This window comes from Hakea prostrata, chromosome 3, assembly GCF_041222555.1.
Source record: "Hakea prostrata isolate BN-2017 chromosome 3, UWA_Hpros_2, whole genome shotgun sequence".
Taxonomy (NCBI): domain Eukaryota; kingdom Viridiplantae; phylum Streptophyta; class Magnoliopsida; order Proteales; family Proteaceae; genus Hakea; species Hakea prostrata.
This window is the reverse complement of record NC_142602.1, coordinates 15,015,136-15,030,680: the sequence shown is the minus strand read 5'-3', so window position 1 is coordinate 15,030,680 and position 15,545 is coordinate 15,015,136. Positions and strand designations below refer to the sequence as shown.

Genomic DNA, 15,545 nt, shown 5'->3' with positions numbered 1-15,545 from the left:
GAGCACCCTTAGAACATCATTCTGTAAATTTAAATCTCCACTTGTAAACATTTACTAAACTAGCTAATTTGGCTGCCATGGACAGCAATGCTTGTAACTGTAATGATTTTCTATCTTAATGTTAAGCTTTTTACTTTTGCGTTTAAAAAAAAAAACCTGAGTTAGGGTTAGTGTGGGCCTAGAATGTGCTTGAGCTGAGCTAAAGAATATTAGGGTTTGACTTGAATGTGTAAAAATCATTTCACCCTTACAATTGAAGATGCCTTGTCTGTTTTGGCATACTAAAGGTAAATGCCATTTTTTTTTGGATAAAAAAGCAAAAAGTTTATAGAACTATATTACACATACAACCATGTTCTATGGTTATAATTATTTTCCCTAGTTCATCATCATTGTTAACGTTCTGCAATGGATTGGAACCATGATTGCAATAGACTGTCTTGGAGTGGTTCGACTTTTGCAGCTCCCATAAATTTCAGGATCTCAAAAAGCAATTGCGTGAACTGCAATGGCCATGGCTTTAGATTTGGTCGTGGTAGGAGTTTGTCCATTAAAGCATGATTGCTCCATATTTTATGGACCTTGATGTTCTTCATCTTCAGTTTTAGCAGTCCATGGTGTAATCCATGCAGTGTTGCGCTTCCAGCAAATCTGTTCCTTTGATGCTTCCTTGTACAAGAAGTTTGATCGTATCCCTCTCTAGCAGCCCGCATAACCATCCAGTTTGGGTGTTGTTGTTGTTGATCGTTCCTACATAGAGGATTAAGTCATGAGATTGTCTTGAGTTGTTGAGTGATCTACAAATACAGACATTATCAGATCTATGGTTGTTCCCATTTGATTCCCATTCCACAATCCTCTGTGGTAGGAGCTGTAGTGCATTGGACCATTTATGAATATAATCTATCACTCTATTTGGGTCCGGGTTTTTATTAAGAACAACCTCATTACACACCAACCAAATTGGGTAACATGTTACCATAGTAGTGTTGAAAAACCATCTAAGTGTGGGTTTATCCATGCCAGAATGATAAAAGAAACAACTGCAAAAGCTTATAAGATTATTATGGTGTAAGTGATCCACTCGTAGGCCTAATGGCCTTGCTGTTCAAATGCGCCTGCTCCATTCACAATGCATAAGCACATGCCATATTGATTTGCTAGTGTTTCTGTATAGAGAACAATTAAGCCGAATCGATGTCCAAGGAGCGATGATCTCCTTAATTGGAATACCTACATTCAAACATCGCCAAATTTTTTATTTTTATTTTTGGTGGATGTGTAGTTTCCAGAAGAACTTCCACCACGCTTTGTGTTGAACATGTGAATCTGTATATTTGAAAGAAAATAATTTATTGTATGGTAGTTTAGTAGTAAAGCAGCAATTGTTAGAGATCAAAGAGATCCATCTATCAGATTCCTGATTAAGAGAGATTCTATTTAGGACAGAGAGAAAGTCATGAGAATAAGAGCTAGTATCATTTGTGATAGATAACTGATTCTCCACCACATCTGCCAGACAAACATTATTGGGTTGGAAAAGAAGGTTGAAATCTCCTATTGTATGGTTTAGGTGTTGAAGTAACTCAAGGGTCAAACCAAAAGAAGGTAGAATGCCCATTATCCACATGTCTAATGACCATTTGCCAGGTCAGGTAGAATTTTTCAATGCCATTCCAAACAATTGACCCATTTTTTTGTGAGTGTGAGGGTCAAAAGTTGATGTTTTGGGAAAGTATTTTGCCTTTAAGCATTTGATTCATATTGAGTCAGGTTCATTTAACATCCTCCAGCCTTGCTTTAGAAGTAGTGCTCGGTTCACATCTTCCATCTTCTTGAAGCCCAAACCCCCCTTATTTCTTGGTAGACAAAATTTATCCTAGGCAATGAGGATGAGATGTTTACCTATGTCAATGTGTCCAAGCTAGAATCTTTTACATAAATAATCCATTTTTCTGCAAATTTCCTTAGGAAACAACAAATATTGCATATGATAAAAAGTAAGGCGGATAACACAAATTGTATTATAACCTATCTACATGCAAATGACAAGGAGTTAGCTTTCCAACTACTCAACCGCTTATGCATTTTCTTAAGAAGGGGTTGGAGGTTCTTGGTTCTAGATCTAGAGTGAAAGAGGCCAGTTCCAAGATAGGAGGCTTTGTTATGGCCAACCCCAAGTATGCCAGCAATTGATTCTTTATTTGCCAACTCACCGTCTTGCTAAAGAAAACCTCACTCTTCTTCAAAAGGTAAATGCCATTATTGACTAATTTTTTTACCCGTACATTTTTATTGATTAATTGTTGGTGCATTAGATTCCAGCATGCACCCATTGATTCTTGATAAGGACATGGAGGAATCCACTTTCCAATAAAGAGAATATGAAGTGATATTTCATTCAATAAAAATTTTAGGGAAACTTTCATATGCCAATTTCATCTTTCTCACGTTAAAGTTTGTTTATTTATTTATTTATTTTATTAAAAAAAACCACCGAAACATAATAGAATTTTATTACAAGAAATACACGTAGTCAATTGTATATCTATAAGATCAATTACATGTAGACGCCCTTTTGATATAGTGATAGTAGCTTATTATGTAAGACCAGAGAGAGATCATGGGTTTGAATCTCTATCCTTTCACACCTTCCTCATTCCGTCCTGCCCCACTTCATTTGATGAACCTATGAGTGCTTCAAACATCCGAAGCTTTGTGAAGTATAATTAATAAGCCTGAACTGTCTTCTACCCTTTCAGGTTCTCAAGGACTGTAATTTCACAAAACCTTGTGGGGCTTCATGGGTAGGAAAAATCTTAAAGGCTTCAGGTAATTAGTGCTCTGAGAACGATAGGTGGGAACTACATTTACTACACATCACCTACCGTCCTTTGCCCTAACACGGGTTATTTAAGTGTTTCTACCAAGACCCACTCCCCAACTTCCGAACACAGTAACTCAGTCAGTCTCTTTAATTCCTTTTATACTTCCACTCTTGCACTACTCACACTCATTGCTGCCATGGCTGCCAGAAGCTTTTCCTTGTGCTTTCTTTTCTTCTTGTTGGTAACTTTGGTTTCAGGCCAAGATGGTGGTGGTAGTTCTGATGCGTTTGCACCAGATGGTAATGGAGGAAGAACAGAGTTGGTTCCAGCCATGTTTATATTCGGAGACTCCCTAATCGATAATGGCAATAACAATGACCTTCCTTCCTTTGCCAAGGCCAACTACTACCCTTACGGCATCGACTTCAACGGTGGCCCAACTGGTCGCTTCTCTAATGGTTACACCATGGTTGATGAAATCGGTATCACCGCATTCAAAACTTTTTTTGTATGTGTGTGTTCATGTTGTGTCTCTCCTCTGATGTTCTTGTCATGTGTACGTATGTTGCAGCTGTTCAGTTGGGTCTTCCGCTCATTCCAGCATTTTCTCAAGCATCTGGTGCGCAGATGCTTCATGGAGTTAACTACGCTTCAGCTGCCGCTGGAATCCTCGACATCACAGGCCGAAATTTTGTAAGTTCCGTTACACTTTTTTTTTTTTTTTTTTTTTTAAACACACCCAAAAAAAAAAAAAAAAAAAAAACCAACCCAAACCAGGCCCCCCCCCCCCCCCCGCCCCCCCCCCCCCCGCCCCCCCCCAAACCACCACCCCCCCCCACCCCCCCCCCCCCCCCCCCCCCCCCCCCCCCCCCCCCCCCCCCCCCCCCCCCGACCAACCTCAACAAATTTCGCAACCAAGTTCCTCACTTCGCATCATCTACTACGTTACAAGTATAGGCTCTAACAAATAACAATACGTCCAAAAAATGATCCTATGTATGCTTACCCTGCCTAATTAGGTCCATCCATACGTGGGTCCAAGATTATGAGACACTGGTGACCGTCAGATGGGTTCTGATCACAGGATTAAGGATTTCCTTTTTCGTGAAATGACTAAAATGCCGTTACTTTACCTTTCTGATGATGATCAGGTGGGACGCATACCTTTTGACCAGCAGATACGGAATTTCGAGAACACCCTAGATCAGATAACGAACCGTCTGGGAGCAAACGACGTGGCAGCTTCAATCGGACGGTGCATATTCTTTGTCGGGCTGGGCAGTAATGACTACCTAAATAACTATCTAATGCCCAACTACCCGACCCGAAACCAGTTCAACCCACTGCAGTACTCCACACTATTGATTCACCATTACACTACCCAACTCACCGTAAGTACCCCAAATCAAGTACAAAATATCCGAGTTGATAAATTGACTCAATGAGTCGACTCACTGAACAACGTTTGTTGCAGAGGCTATACAATCTTGGAGCTCGTAAAGTCGTTATATCTGGTGTTGGACTCCTTGGCTGTGTGCCAAGCATTCTCGCACAAGACCCCAATGGCAGGTGCTCCGAATCTGTGAATGGACTTGTTCTCCCATTCAATGACAAAGTCAGGTCTTTGGTGGACAACCTGAATTCTAATCTACCTGGTGCCAAATTTATATACCTTGATGCCTACCATATGTTCGACGATATTATCAAGAGACCTACACAATATGGTATATGATCCTTTGCTCTCAAATCTTCCTGCCCAGATAATAATTAAGTATCTTCTGCTAGCTCTTGGATTAATTTTGTTCCTCTGGCTGGTTTTCTCTGTAGGGTTCAGTGTTACAGATCGTGGGTGCTGTGGGATTGGGCGAAACAGTGGACAAATCACATGTCTACCATTCCAGACTCCCTGCTCTAACAGAGATGAATATGTGTTCTGGGATGCTTTTCACCCAACCTCAGCTGTCAATATCATAATGGGAAGAGAGGCCTTCAGTGGCAGCACCAACGTCGCCTACCCCATCAACATCCAACAGCTTGCAAATCTTTGATCTTCATGTATCTCAGAAACTGAGTAGTTTCGTGACTTATATGTGAAAGTCTGTGAATTGAGCTTCAATAGGGAGATCAGGATAATCTCTAATATAGAATATGAAATCCTGAGTGTTTCAGTTGCATTACTTTAGTGTTGGATTGTTGTCAGTGGTGATGTAATACTTGCATGCTTCTTTTCACTAGTTTTACATAGATTTTCAGTTCAAGTTGATCTTAGCGGGATTTATGAAAATGATATAATATATTTCTTCTTAAATTAGACAACAAATCTCACATAGATTATACATTTTCTTTCTGCAAAGTGCAAACAGTAGATTCTTGATCAAAATTATAATTAATTGCTCATTCCAAAAAATTTGATGGATGAGGAGTGACATTTCCCAATAAAGTAAATCAAAGTAAAAGGTACAAAGAGACTTGCATGTGATTTGGATTGAAGCTTTAATATCTTCTTGGATTACAAAGAAAATCTCTCATGGATTTTGTGCATTGGGAAGCTTTAATATTTAACTTTATTTATCCTATTAATAAGTGGGTGAAAGTTTCTCTTTCTTGTGGGCGAACCTCCATGGTTTGATGTTCTTATTGACCATGTAAGAACGATTAGGATAATGATCATTCTTTGTTTAGAAATGGGTGTTCTATAAATTTATTTTAGAACTATTTCCCAGTTGGGCACACTATAAAAATCATATGTTTATCGTTTCTATTGTTCTTAAAGAACAGGTCTTACATGTTCTGCAAATTAAAGTCATTCTTGAGACTACTTTTCTCAAGAATTTGTTCTTAAAGAAAAAAATAAAAGAAAATGCAATCCATTTTAGCAAAAGCTACCTCCCTTCTTTTGTTCTGTGAGAATAAATAAACACCAGAATTATTTTTCAAGTACGTCTCAGAAGGTATCCTAAGAATCTCATCCAACCACCACGAGAAATGGATGGTGAACTGAATTCTTGTTCAAAAGTAAATCATACCTTTACCAAAGAATTAGGTAATCAACCCAAATGGTATGAAAGAGAATTGCATTGGATTCTGGAAGAGCTTTAATGTGTATCTTCTTAGATTTCAGTAACAAATCTCTTATAGATTATAAATTAAAATCTTAAAATAGTGGTTGGCAAAAAAAAGTCTGTCCAAGAAGTAAATCATAATAAAAACTACAAAAAAGGAAGTGCAGATCATTTAAAAAAAAGAAAGAATCCTTCATCGATTATCTTCTTTTTTGTAAAAACAAATCTCTCATAGACTATAAAATCCCCTCTCAAGTTCTCTAGAAGAACCATGCATTTGGTTTTGGTTTTGGTTTTGGTTTTGGTTTTGAAGTCAATGGAAATGGCTGATAGCAAGCTTCCATGTTTCCTTTGTCTCCTTATCTTAATTCTCTCTTCCATGACAATGGGTAGGTGTTTCTACTAGTATCTTATTTTTCTCTTATCATTTTCATGAAAGATTTCTTTCTGGGTAATGAAGCTTTCCTCTTATTTTTGTGTTATTTTGTTGTTCTCAGCTCAGTCATTAGGATATATGGGTGAGGAAAGCAAGAACGTCGAAGGTGTGGAACAAAAGTTTGTGGATTCGAACCCTTGCACCTCGCAAGGTCAATGTCAAAGTCTTTGTATTGAAAAGGGACATAAAGGAGGAGTTTGTGTGTTAGGCCCAAAGGATAATCTTGTCTGTCATTGCGTTGGCTAACTAGCTAGCTATGTAGTTCGAAAAATAAAATAAAAGGTATCCCCTTTCTTATGAATATATAAGATCTTGTATGCGATTAAGTTAAGTACTTCATTTCAGTTCGCTAGTACTTCGGTTATCTCTTTTTTTTTGTATGAAAATTTCATTTATTGAAAGAAAAATCTGTAGAACAGCCATAACTCTTGAAGCCAATGAATGAAAATAGGTTAAACCATCATGTATAGAATCGACAAAGCCTTTCTTGCAAGAACATCTGCAACTGCGTCTATTGTTCTTGAAATAAAGCTAAAAGAACAAGAGAAGAACGTTAAACATAACTCCCTAATGTCCTCAACAAGAGGAGCTAAGATGAGGGGAGGGGAGCTAGTGCTTTTGTTATCTTAATTTCTAGAAAACATTATTCATTATGTAAGAAGTTTTACACATGAAATGGCTAATTGTAAGGGCATATGTTGTGTATTTTAAATTCCAAATATTATTGACTACTTCAAAGCCTTTTAGTTCTCTTATAAAAAGAGTTTGAAGTGAATCCAAATTAAATCTTTGTTCGATATCGTCCATAGGAATCCTATGCCAAAAAAAAAAAAAAATCAAATATTGATTTTGAAGTGAATCAAAGCTAAATCTCTCATCGCTTTAATGTACCAAAAAGTAAGTGAAGAGTTTTTCAGTGCGGTGATTCTCCCTAAATTGATGGTTCTATTGGTCAAATATTGAGTAAGTAAGGGCCTTTTTGGAATCCATTCTATGCAAATTGAGCGAATAACGGTAAATATACACTATTTTTATGAAAACCTTCTTGTTGTTATAAATAATATTTATTATGGATGTCCATTACCCCAAAAAGATTGTACTTCCAATTGAAGATCTCAATTACCTCAGGATGCAATATTGGTGAAGATCACAACCATCTCATTACACAATATTGGCAGTCAATATTTCCATTCTATGCACCTTTCTATCTTGGGCGGCAATCTATTTTTCCATATCAAGAATATCTTATTGTGTGCAAGAATCATATATTGTATTCCCATATCAGAGTAGATGCTCCTTCTACTATAAATATGTAATGCACTCAACTGAATGAATTAGTTCTGATTGAACTCATCTTGTCTTTCTTCTTTGTATCTAATATATTTTCTCTTTATTTTATAACACTTGTTTGATTGTTTCTCATTTTTCTCCTTCCTAAATCCTAATGAGTTGTTCTCAATTTTTATTATTATTTTTTTAATCTAATTTTCATTTTGACATATAAAACTTATTTTCTATTCTATAATTTGCATAAGGGAAAAGTTAACAAACTATTTTTCATTTTTGACTAAAAATAGATTCTTGTGTTCATTTCTTTTAGACTAAATAGAGAATGAAAATTGATACTTAGAAAGACTCGAAGATGAGATGCTAATAAAGATAAATTATAATTCAAAATTCAAATCACACATTCACACGTGACATGGATAAACTATAATTTAAAATTCAAATCACACGTGACATGGATAAACTATAGTTCAAATTTCAAATCCTATGAAAGTAGTTCTATGTAATTTCCTATAGCAAGGGAAAGAAAATTACTCAAAAGAGATATAGTTGTATTCCAACATGTAACTGATGTATGCTAAATTCAATTCATGTTATGGTATGAGAAGACTTTCATTTAACTCAGTCTCTCACCAATAAGAATAAAAAAATAGCCGTTATTGCTATAGTGTGGGATAATGAGAATGAGAAAAAAAATATTATAAAATTTAATTAGGGGTTTCAAAAAAACCTTGTTAACTTGTCCCAGCCTAAGCCCGCCCTGATCCCTGCCCAATCTCAGTTCGATTTTTTCAACTCGAAGGACAGGCTTGGATTATAAAATAATCAACCCTGAGAGGGTCAGGTCAGGTTCGGGTTTAGTCGTTGGATCAATTGGGCCTAGCCCAACTCGACCCTATGTTAGCGTAATTTAGTTGAAGTTGTATAATACAAGCAAAAAAGTAAAACAAGAGTAATGCTGGTTTGTTGGTAAAATCAAGACTCTTTAATGGAAAAGTTGCGGGTAAAATAAAAACTAAGGTTACGGTTAAGGTTAATCAGGATGGGCTGGGTTGGGTTAAGGTTTAAGGCTGGCTCGATCCAACTTGGCCTGTCGAAACCCCTAAATGTAATTCTATTTTATGAATTTACTATATTAATAAAGCTACCTTTCTTCTAAAAAAGATTACTCAAATACAAAATTGTTGGTACCCTTTGACACAGGACAAAACAAAATGATGGTAGCTCACATCTTTGTTCAAAATGCAAAAGCCAAAGAACAAGGGGTGGGGGTGGGGGAGAAAAAGAAAAAGACTAAAGATATCATGTATGTAATGACTGATCATCCAAGGTGGAGTCTTTGATTTGTTGTTAATCAGACTAACAACAGCTTCATTATCACTTCAATAATTACTTTCCTGAGATTAAGGGAGATAGCTAGCTTCATTCCTTCTCGAATTGCAGCAGCTTCCATTTGAATGGCTTGTGAGTTTCCTCCTTTACAGTAGAAGTTGAAGAGAGTGTGACCCAAGTGATCACGAACAATACCGCCAAATCCAGCCTAGAATTTGTTGGAACCCTTGCTGATTGCAGCTCCATCAACATTGATTTTAATGAAATGCAATGGAGGTGCTCTCCATTTGATGCTATTGAACTCTTTTCTTGACCTGCTATGCTGATGAAGGGCTAAATGCTCTGCAGCTATCGATCGAACAGATCTCCATATATGATATGGATTATTCGCTGATCTAGAGTAAACAACATTATTGAAAGCTACCCAGATGTGCCACAGTATAAATAAGTGCTATATGAATTCCTCTAATTCTGAACTATTTCTTCTTACTGATTTTAACCAATGAGAATCTGATCTATAAGATTTGTGGATCAATTCCATCAACAAATTCTGAACTTTGACCATACCTGTTTGGCAAAGTGACAATGGAGGGCATATCCTAACTGATCTATTTTGGATATTTCAAGAGGGAATGCGATTTTTTCTCGATAAAAAATAATTAGATCAAATGGTCCAAATAAAATTCGATTTGAACCAAATGGATCGTATATTAGAACCAGAATCAAACCGAATTAGAGTTTGAGCCTCACACGGTTCCTTTTTTTCTCCTTTTTCTGGTGGAAAATTCAAGTCTCACGCGTTGGTGATATTTTTCCAGTGCGACGTTTGGAGCAAAGTTGAATCTCCGATTCTCCCGAGTCAAAAGCGAAAGGAAGATCTTCTTCTCCTTGTACGCGTTGGTAGATCTATCTCTCGGCTCTTAAAAAGGTTTCTGCGAAAGCGAAGCCAAGTAATGGCGAGGAGACCGGACGAAGATTACGATTACCTCATTAAGGTAGTCTTAATCGGAGATTCTGGAGTTGGAAAATCCAATATACTCTCTAGATTCACTCGAAATGAGTTCTGCTTGGAGTCCAAATCCACCATTGGAGTAGAATTCGCCACCCGAACTGTCCAGGTATAAACACTAATATTTACTTATCTTTCTCTGTCATCTTCCACACTTCTTTCGTTTCAAGCCACTTGCATGCAGCTTATTCTCATCTCTAGGTCACGATTATTTGTTAAAAGTCTTGGCAAGGGTTTCTGTTTGCTAAAGTGGGTTTGGGTTATCATTGTGAGATGGGGTTCGATTTTGGTATTATGCCGTTGTTTTTTCAGTTAGCCTGGCAGTGATTTGGAGCTGTGGAACTTAATGGGTTCTATCTGAGTTTATGTAGGGGAAGTATTTGAAATTTCTGTTTGAATTTGGTGCCAGTGAGCTTTTACTGAATTGTAATGTAAGGAATTGACGGAGATGTTTAGATCTGAGAACATTGTCGTCTTGTCAATGTATAGATCCATTATTATCATTTTCAGTCGGGGATTGTTTTAATTGATTTAACCATTCGGATAGGCAAATTGAATTTTTTTTTATCAACTTTTGTTAATGAGGAAAAAAAATTAATTTTTTTGTGAATAGGCATTTCATTAGGGCAACGTTTTTATCATAAGGTGCTTAACTTCGAAGAGTATAGAACACTTAAAAGGGAAAATTTCCATCACTCACATCTATTTACTTTTATTTCCTTCCGAAAAGTTTCACCTATTCCCCAAAAATGAAATCTTACCTCTCATTCTCCCCTGATATTTCAAAATGGCCAAGTTACCCTCTATTTTTGTCCCTTAAAGTCATTTCTTTCTTTTGTTGATAAAATATTTTCTTCTTTTTATCCTTTTGCCCCTATAAAAATTCATTATATGCGAATAGCAGTGTTTTTATTTGTTATTTTTCCTTTCCCCTTCTTTTATTTTAGTTTTTTATTTTTAATCTTTATTTTTCTTTGATGGACTAGGGAGAAATTAAAAAAAAAAAAAAACATCTAATTGCTGGATTATGATAAAAGATGGAGGAAGGAAAAATAAATAAAATCTAATCACCTTTAATGGTTTCCTACCAAAAAAAAAAAAAAAAGGAGAAAAAAAATCATCTATAAAAAAAACTAAAAAGTTGCATCCAAGTTTGGATCCTACAAAGAGGGAGGCAAGGAAGGAAAAAAATAACGAAGTGAAAAATTAACATAACTGATTAAAGGTAAAAATAAAGGGTTATTTGGCCATTCTAAAATATCAGGGGAGAAGGAGAGGTAAAAGTTCACCATTTTGGGGGAATTAGAGGTGAAACTTTTGAGAGGGGAGTAAGAGTAAAATAGACAAGTATAGGGGAACGATAGAAATTTTTCCAAACATCTAATCAACCATACCATTCATATATGCATTTTGCCCAATTATTAGAAGTCTTCAGAGTGAATAAACACCTTCACTTTTACGTACACTTTATGACTTTTACGTTCACTTTATGATTACTAAAACCATAAACACAATGGTGGAAAAAGCATAGGTTGATTCTAGTCTTCTCCAGTGATATTATTCTACCATCACTGGAAGCAGTTCCTATGGCCTCCATGGACTTTGATCTCGCAAAGGCCCAATAAACTTGTATATCTCCATGTCAACATCCACCACACCTGCAATTGAATTCTTTTCTGCAGCATGCGTAGGGACCAAATCTACTTTGAGTAAGCAAGCAAGCAAGCCATGCCTTAGTGTATTTGGGTATCACCCAGTCCACATGGAACAATTAATTAACTCACGTGTAATGGATGTCACTTCTTATAAGTAGTGGTCTGCAGATTTTTCTTCCTTAGAGAAGTTAACTTCTTAAAAGTAGTGGTCTGCATATTTTTCTTCCTTAGAGAAGTTAACATCAGTTGGCCATTTGTAGTGTTCCTTGAAGTTTGTCTCAAGTTAAGTGTCCTTTGAATTGCAACCATCTGAAAATGTGTTCACATTTGAACTTAAAGAGCAAAACCACCTTAGGGATGAAGGTTTGCCATTGATGTTGGAGTACCCTTGTCAGTTTTACCGTAAACCTATCTATCTATTATTTTTGTGAGTGTAGTGGGTTCTATTGTTGGTATTACTATTTACCATATGCTTGGACTGGTTTATCTCAGACGTCTTCCACGAAATGGGGGACATCTGTAACTGGTCTATGATAGGAATCGCATCCAAAAAATGTTTACAAGTTAACTGCTTTAGGCAGAAAGTTCTTCAGTGAAAGTTATGGGCACTGACTGGTTGTGTTAAAAAAAAGCACCTATACAGAATCAGGTGTGCATCCATACGAATTTATGGTTAGAAGCTCATTGTCATCAGCTGAGGGAAACATAAAGCACCAAAGTTATGGGCACTGACTGGTTATGTTAAAAAAAAGCACCTATACAGAATAAGGCGTGCATCCATATGAATTTATGGTTTGAAGCTCATTGTCATAAGCTGAGGGAAACATAAAGCACCAGGTGATTCCCTAGGAGTTTTGGGAAAGTTATGGCCATTCAGTGATAGGGTGTGAAGCATAGATGAGATTTTTAATCTTGACATTCCCAATTTACTTAGGATTAAAACTTATTTTTGTGTTTGTTTGAAGGGGTTATGCAGTTACTGGAATTTTTAAAACATATAATTGGATTTGTATTACAAGTCCCACTTGGGTATGAGATTTAAGTTTGAATTTAAATAGGTTAAAGGGTATTATGTTCAAGGAAGCAGCCTATTCACGAAGATTGGGGGAAGCGGGAGCCCCATAGGTCTGCCCTGCATTAAGGGCTTTATGTTGTCAATTAGAGAAGGAATTGCATGAGGTTCCTGCAAAAATAATTTGCCCCACTGTTAACAATATAGGTTGAGTCTGTTGCCAGATATCTTTTGGGTTCATCCATGTTGTTAAATGGTTGTTGATAGTACTTCCATGCTTTAATTTGCTGTAGGTTTATTACCTCGTATCATCCTATGAGATCTGGGTTCGTTTTGGGTTATTTGCTACTTCAAGTTCTTTATCTGGTCTTTAATATCATATCTAATTTTTTAGTTTCTTTCATCAGATCCTCTTACATTTTCACTCTTACTTCATTATGACTCTGTCGACCAAAATTTCTAGTTTGATACTAATTTTATTTAATTTATGTCCATTTGGAAACCTTTGATTGGTATTTGATAAGACCAATTTGTCAGTGTGAAAGTGGTGAATCCAGGTCCCTATTGCACCTTCTGAGGATATTTAAACTCTCCTACATTATCAAACAGTTAATAGCATTTTATCGAAGTCGAAGTTGTTATGGTACTGCAGTGTGTTGAATTTCAGTTAAGAGTTTGAACCTCCCTGGCATTTTATTATTTTGAGATTTTGCAAAGTAACAGAAATTTTAGTGTCTTTCCTGTAGGAAATTCCTAAGTTGCTGCCTTTTTATATTTGGATTTTAATTGATCATTGGATTTATGGAGTGGGAGTTTGTCATCTGATCCAGTAATAGTCCCTAATTCCACGTGGATTGTTGTCCCCTTCGTTCCTGGTCTCTCTTCAGTACAACACCTGAACCTGAAGCTATGATCAGATTTCTCAGATCCAGCTGACTGGGTATGATCATATCCGATCCAACTTGGGACTTGAGTGGGTGGCCTTCGCTTTCTAATTAAAACAAGAGGTTGTAATCCACATTTCAGGCATACCGGAGAGAAGATTTTTTGCATAGCAGGTCTGTATCTCCTGTTATCTTTGGGTAGCCAAAACCTTAAATCTTCTAGTTGGGGAAGCCAACCAAAAGTAAACTTCTGTATTTGGACCAGGACGGGCTATCATCCTCCGTGTGGTTACCCACTTCTAGTGCTGTCTGATATTTGTTTTTATTTTACCTATAAATTGCTGTATTCTTTCAGTTTCAAATTTGGATAATTTCTCCTGTTGAAGAAGGATAAATTATTATGAAGAGATAGCATACCTTTTTTCATCCTTAACTGCAATCTCTTTTGCTGTGTCCTTTTTTCTTTTTTTTTGGGGGGTGGGGGGGTAAACTAAAACATAAATAATATCTTTCAATCCAAAGAACCAGTTAATGAAATCTAAGGTAAATGTGCTTCTTTGTTTATTGACAGTGATGGGTTTGATCAAAATGTCTGTTTTGTTGTGAAAGCGAACTTTGATTGTCAGGGTAGACCACCAATTCAGACTTGTTTTCTTAAAATTAAAACTTGGATTACCAGGGTTGGTTAATTATTCTGTAATGATTAAATATCTATGCTGACTTCTATTGGCACTTTCTTGGTGTTACGGGGTTGAGGATCAGGTTCGGTTCTGAATGTTCTGAAACACGATAAAGATAGTAGCTGTTCCTATCAAACTTCTGACAGGGAACTGCTGGTTCAGCCAGTCCTTCCTGTGTATCAGGGTAATCCACCCAGTTCTGGTTCAAATCCTATGGCCTTTATCCCTTAAACCTTGTTAGGTGTCCTTACCTGTAAAAACGACCATTTGAACATGATATGTTAATTTATGCCTTTGCTACTAAATCTCACATGTTCTCTTTTTGATTAGGTGGAGGGGAAGACAATAAAAGCACAGATATGGGACACCGCAGGACAAGAGCGCTACAGAGCAATAACCAGTGCCTACTACCGGGGTGCCCTTGGAGCTCTTCTGGTATACGATGTTACAAAATCAACGACATTCGATAATGTTAGTCGATGGTTGAAGGAGCTGCGAGACCATGCTGACTCAAATATTGTAATTATGCTCATTGGCAATAAGATTGATCTCAAGCATCTTCGTTCAGTGGCCACTGAAGATGCTCAAAGCTTTGCTGAGAAGGAAGGCCTTTCATTCATTGAGACTTCAGCACTGGAAGCTATGAATGTTGAGAAGGCTTTCCAGATAATCCTTGCAGAAGTATACCGGATAATTAGTAAGAAGAATATCGCTCCGGGCGAGCCTGCAGCTGCAGACATTAAAGAAGGGAAGACAATTGATGTCTCAGGATCAGATGCAAACACCAAGAAGCCATGCTGCTCTTCATCTTAGTAATGATTTCTTTTTTCGTCTTTTTTCTGGAAGGAAGAAAAAGAGAAGGGGGGGGGTTGGTTGGGGAAGTATTGTTCAGAAAAAGTATAGTTTAGACTCTGATATTGCTTGGATTGTTCTTTCAGGCGTGTGCCATGGTTTTTGGGTTTCAGTTAGTTTGTTTCCTGATATAGTAAATTCTCAAATTAGTATTTTAACTTGATGGGAAATTCACAATCGTGCTCTGTGCCATCGTGCCTTTTCGAAGGCATCACTGTACAGATTTTCTAAAGAATGGTTGATTTCCCTGTTATAATGATCTCTTTGCTTGGTTTGCCTGTACGTTCCTTTACCAATCGTAAGGAATCTTATCACAAGCGAGGTCCAAAGTTGATGGATGGCCTTGTGCTTCTCAGATATTCTGATCTATAATTGATGAACCGTGTCTCAGCTGCCATTGCCAGGTACTGTGGCCCAAGACCGCCGTTGGCTGATCGGTATATGCTTTGCCTCTTATTGGCCACATAGTTAAGAGATCTCTAACAAAGATGTTATGCTTTTGTAACTT

At 37.0% G+C, this 15,545-nt stretch overlaps 2 protein-coding genes across 2 annotated transcripts; both read left to right on the top strand.

The window, feature by feature from the left end:
• Positions 1-2,960: 2,960 nt before the first annotated feature.
• Positions 2,961-5,095, top strand: LOC149021095 (GDSL esterase/lipase At1g71691-like). The gene is made up of 5 exons (XM_089147042.1): positions 2,961-3,310; positions 3,400-3,521; positions 3,980-4,219; positions 4,303-4,552; positions 4,656-5,095. Exons 1-5 carry the CDS (start codon positions 3,025-3,027, stop codon positions 4,874-4,876), a joined length of 1,119 nt encoding a protein of 372 aa, XP_089003168.1. The 5' UTR covers positions 2,961-3,024; the 3' UTR covers positions 4,877-5,095.
• A 4,588-nt stretch (positions 5,096-9,683) lies between these two features.
• Positions 9,684-15,283, top strand: LOC149021094 (ras-related protein RABA2a). Its single transcript, XM_089149358.1, has 2 exons — positions 9,684-10,063; positions 14,516-15,283. The coding sequence occupies exons 1-2, from the start codon at positions 9,899-9,901 to the stop codon at positions 14,996-14,998; spliced, it is 648 nt and encodes a 215-aa protein (XP_089005484.1). The 5' UTR covers positions 9,684-9,898; the 3' UTR covers positions 14,999-15,283.
• The last annotated feature ends 262 nt before the right edge of the window (positions 15,284-15,545 follow it).